This window comes from Oryzias melastigma, linkage group LG4 (genome assembly GCF_002922805.2).
Source record: "Oryzias melastigma strain HK-1 linkage group LG4, ASM292280v2, whole genome shotgun sequence".
NCBI lineage: Eukaryota > Metazoa > Chordata > Actinopteri > Beloniformes > Adrianichthyidae > Oryzias > Oryzias melastigma.
This window is the reverse complement of record NC_050515.1, coordinates 17,866,141-17,869,869: the sequence shown is the minus strand read 5'-3', so window position 1 is coordinate 17,869,869 and position 3,729 is coordinate 17,866,141. Positions and strand designations below refer to the sequence as shown.

Below are 3,729 nucleotides of genomic sequence, written 5' to 3'. Positions count from 1 at the left end.
CAAAAAGTCAAGAAAAAATATATTTATTACAAAAACAACAATGACAAAGTATGTCGTTCTTTACTTTTCTATTAGAATCTGAACATCATTACATACTTGGTGCAGCCTGGCAGTTTTTCCACATTTACAACAAAATTTCAAACAGCAGACCAGCTTGAAATAACACAACAGCCTTCCTTTGGTTGAGCCGTTCACATGGGACCTCAACAATGACTATTTGTTTTAACAGGAAGTAAGGAAGTGGGAAGATGGGATATTGTGGGCCACTGAAAAAACTCGTACTCTTCCAAAACAAAACAATTTAGCGAAAAACAATTTGCCAGAGACTGATCTTATGGAGGATAATCCTGCATATGCAGTAAAACTACAATTGATGCTTTTTTTTTTTACTTAAGGTTTGCCAAGTTATTTCCATTCATTTCAACCTTGTAACAATTAAATGAACACTAAAAGTATGTTTTTTCTTTAAATGAAACAAGAATACTTTCTGCAACCTGTGGGCACTCTCACCTTATCTATGTCCCGTATGTTTACATTTACATAGGTAGCACAAAGGATTCTTATCCGTAGACCTCCGCTGATGGTCCAGAGCGACTTTGGGGCAGCCTCGCCGTTCATATACGACGTTGCCGTGGAGATGCGTCGACAGTATGACGGCATGACAAAGCTGTCTGTAGGCAACTGGCTGTACAGGCTGTCTTTAGCCATTAGCATCAGATTGGGCAACCTGCTCAACATGATGCAACTACGGATGTACTAGAAGGAGACACAGAGATGAAGAGTTGGTACAGGAGCGCCACAGAAAAGTGATGAAGATCCAACCGTCTAGAAAATAACAGTATTTGTGTTTTTGATTAACTGTCTTTGACTAAACTAGAACTCCCTTTCATCTCACAAAAAGGAGTATATCAATCACAGTAGGGCTGTGAACTGCCAATAATTTCCAGATTAATTTGATTTGATTCACCAGAGCCTACATTATACAAAAACATTAATAATCTATATATGTTTTGAAGATATTCATACAGTTCATGTGGTACTGTTTACATGCTGTAAAACGTATTAGTGAAATAATAATGATATTGTTAAATCCCTTACAGTGTTACATGGACTCTCAAAAGGATAAGATTCATCAATTGTTCTGCCTCTCCTGGAGAGTGTTTCAGTTTGGCCACTAGGTGGCTATCGCACTATAGCATTTCACATTAATCCAGAAGAAGAAAAAGAAAGTATGAGCCAAAAAAAAAAACAACAAATGGTTACTTTAAAAAATATTTCCTCAACAGAGTTTGGAAAATCCATACCTCAGTATGAAGATGTTCATTTGGTAAGCAATATATGCTCAGGTTGACCGAGTGTTAGCATTAGCTGTTCTATGGGAAATCCCATTATACATTAGCATTAAGCTAGCGGACTTTTGCATTATGTGTTGGATCTCTACTTTAAGGATTAATTAATCATCCATTAAGCTTAGATTGATTCAGATCGATTTTATCAACCCAGCCCTAAAAACTAGAGTTGGGAATAAGACATTTATAAAGATGCAAAACACCAGAAGGCAAGTGATCTTAAAAACTACTCATTTTAAGGTCTGGAAAACCATTATAATAAACCGTCATGGCAGATCTCCTACCTTATACTGGCTGATGGGATACTTTTCCAGCAGGTACTCATCACAGCCGCACACTTTGAGGATGTATTTTCCCTGATATTCTTGAACGCACATCTTTAACTGCTCTGGAGACAGTAGCATGCTGCGAGTCTTCTTACGAATGGCCTCCGCAATCACCTTCAAAAATGCATAGAGCACATAAAAACAGCTGACATCACTGTTTTTCTCCCTAAAAGGCTTGTAAATGAATTTCCTTTGAATTTGATGCATTTTTCTATTTTTTAAAATCTAAAATAGTGCCACAAATTATTATTTTGTCGACCAAACCTGTTCAGGCACACAGTCGTGGTTGATCTTCAATGTATATTTTTGCTTGTCATTGTTTGGAGAAACGATCACCCAGATCACTACAATTATCTGACCTAAACATCACAAATACAAGAAGAATAAGTAAACCAGTAATCCAAAATAAACTGTTATACATTGTTATGAGTTATTGAAAACAAAAATGTTGTTTTATTTTTCATATATAACCATTGCAGTATTTTTTTTCCATGCCTACCTTTGTCGAGTTTGCTATAGATGTGTTTGGGAAGTTCCTGTGATGATTCCACATTGGGAGGGTAAACATACAGCGCTCTGCTATGGGGGCCGTTGGCGTCTCTCAGCTCCACAGCATCTTTACACACGTTGAGGATGTTTCTTCTGAAGTCCTGAACTTCAAAATCCTTGACAAGATCAAACTCACAAACAGGCATACCAATGGCAAACCCTGTCAAAACATAAAGAGAACCACAGGTTGGTCTACACACAAATGGAACTAAAACTGAGATGATATAGAAAATAAATAATATTTTGTCCACTGCTACTAAAGAAGCAATGCTTTGAAAGGAAAATGAGAACATCTTACCAATCTCCCTGTTGAGTATTTTCTCTTCTCTGTTGCCAACTGGTTCAATGACTTTGAGGAAAGGCTGGAAGAGTCGGAGGTCACACAGCCTGCGGGTCTCATCGTAGAATTCCTCTCGCTCTGCCTCCTATTTAAAAAAAAAGAAAAAAAAAACACAAAGACAGGATGTAGTCAATCCTGTATGTAATTGATTGTTCCTGGCACTGGAAATTTAAAAATAGATTTTAAAAGTGTGAAAAATATGATTCCCTTAAGAAATTGTAAAGTTAAACTGTATTTTCAAAACAACATTTTTTTTTCTTGACATTATCTATTGAGGGCACTTTCATTAAAGAACCTGCGTGAGGTCAGCTCAGATTCTTCACCTGTGTCACACTAACAAAGATGTAGGAAGTCTCCTCCTGTAAGAGGTGATGGAGTGGATATTTTCTGGCCTCTTTGAACAGCTCATGCTTGATGGTGATAAGTGTGGCTTCACGGAGACACTCCAGGGTCAGAATCATCCCGTTGGGTAGAAGGCAGTCCACCAGGATCCTACAGACAAACCAAAACTGTTATGTTCATGCAATTCTTCATAAAACATTTTTCTTTTTTTTAATGTGCAGCTCTAAAGATGTGTTTTCCATTCATGTTGTACCTGGGGGGCATCAGGTGGAGGCCCCACAGCTCCCCTGAAGATGGCCTGGGTGGCATCTTCCCCTCAGTCTCCCAGCTCAGTTACACAGTGAAGCTGTGCCTGAAAAACAGCAACACATAGTATGACCCAAAGGTTGGAGATTCCTCACTGTTGCTGATTAAAATCCTCTGAAGTGAGAAGTCCTCAGTGAGGAGAGTTTATATGTTAGATCAGTTTAAATAAAAAATAGTCCAGTTTCTTAAAAAGTTTAATAAATTGACTAAAACTTGCATTTGTAAAAGTCTAAATATAACAAACAAATGGGAACATCAACATTACAGAATTTAGTATGGGAGCTTTTTCTAATAAAACCTTTATAATAGGGCTAACTTTTGTCCAGCATGCTATAACTTGTTAAATAATTACCAGCACTGCTTCACAGTTTACTTGTTGAGATTTAAAGTTGGCTGCAGTTATAAAGTAAAGCAGAACAAGAAGAGTTTCAGTAAAATTCACATGTGCAAAAACTACCAATATACCCTTAATGATGAGGACAGAAACATTGTAATATAGAAAACTTCTTATCCAAAA

General features: G+C 37.2%; 1 protein-coding gene across 1 annotated transcript in view; it reads right to left on the bottom strand.

The window, feature by feature from the left end:
• Positions 1–3,729, bottom strand: part of LOC112150459 (phosphatidylinositol 4,5-bisphosphate 3-kinase catalytic subunit alpha isoform) — a 22,727-nt gene that overhangs the window by 14,919 nt on the left and 4,079 nt on the right. The window contains exons 3-9 of the mRNA XM_024278809.2: positions 3,160–3,258; positions 2,888–3,056; positions 2,523–2,649; positions 2,175–2,384; positions 1,940–2,034; positions 1,634–1,789; positions 511–756 (exon numbers count right to left, since the gene is read on the bottom strand). Coding sequence (XP_024134577.1) covers positions 511–756; positions 1,634–1,789; positions 1,940–2,034; positions 2,175–2,384; positions 2,523–2,649; positions 2,888–3,056; positions 3,160–3,215 — 1,059 coding nt within the window. The 5' untranslated portion in view covers positions 3,216–3,258. The remainder of the gene's footprint in view (positions 1–510; positions 757–1,633; positions 1,790–1,939; positions 2,035–2,174; positions 2,385–2,522; positions 2,650–2,887; positions 3,057–3,159; positions 3,259–3,729) is intronic.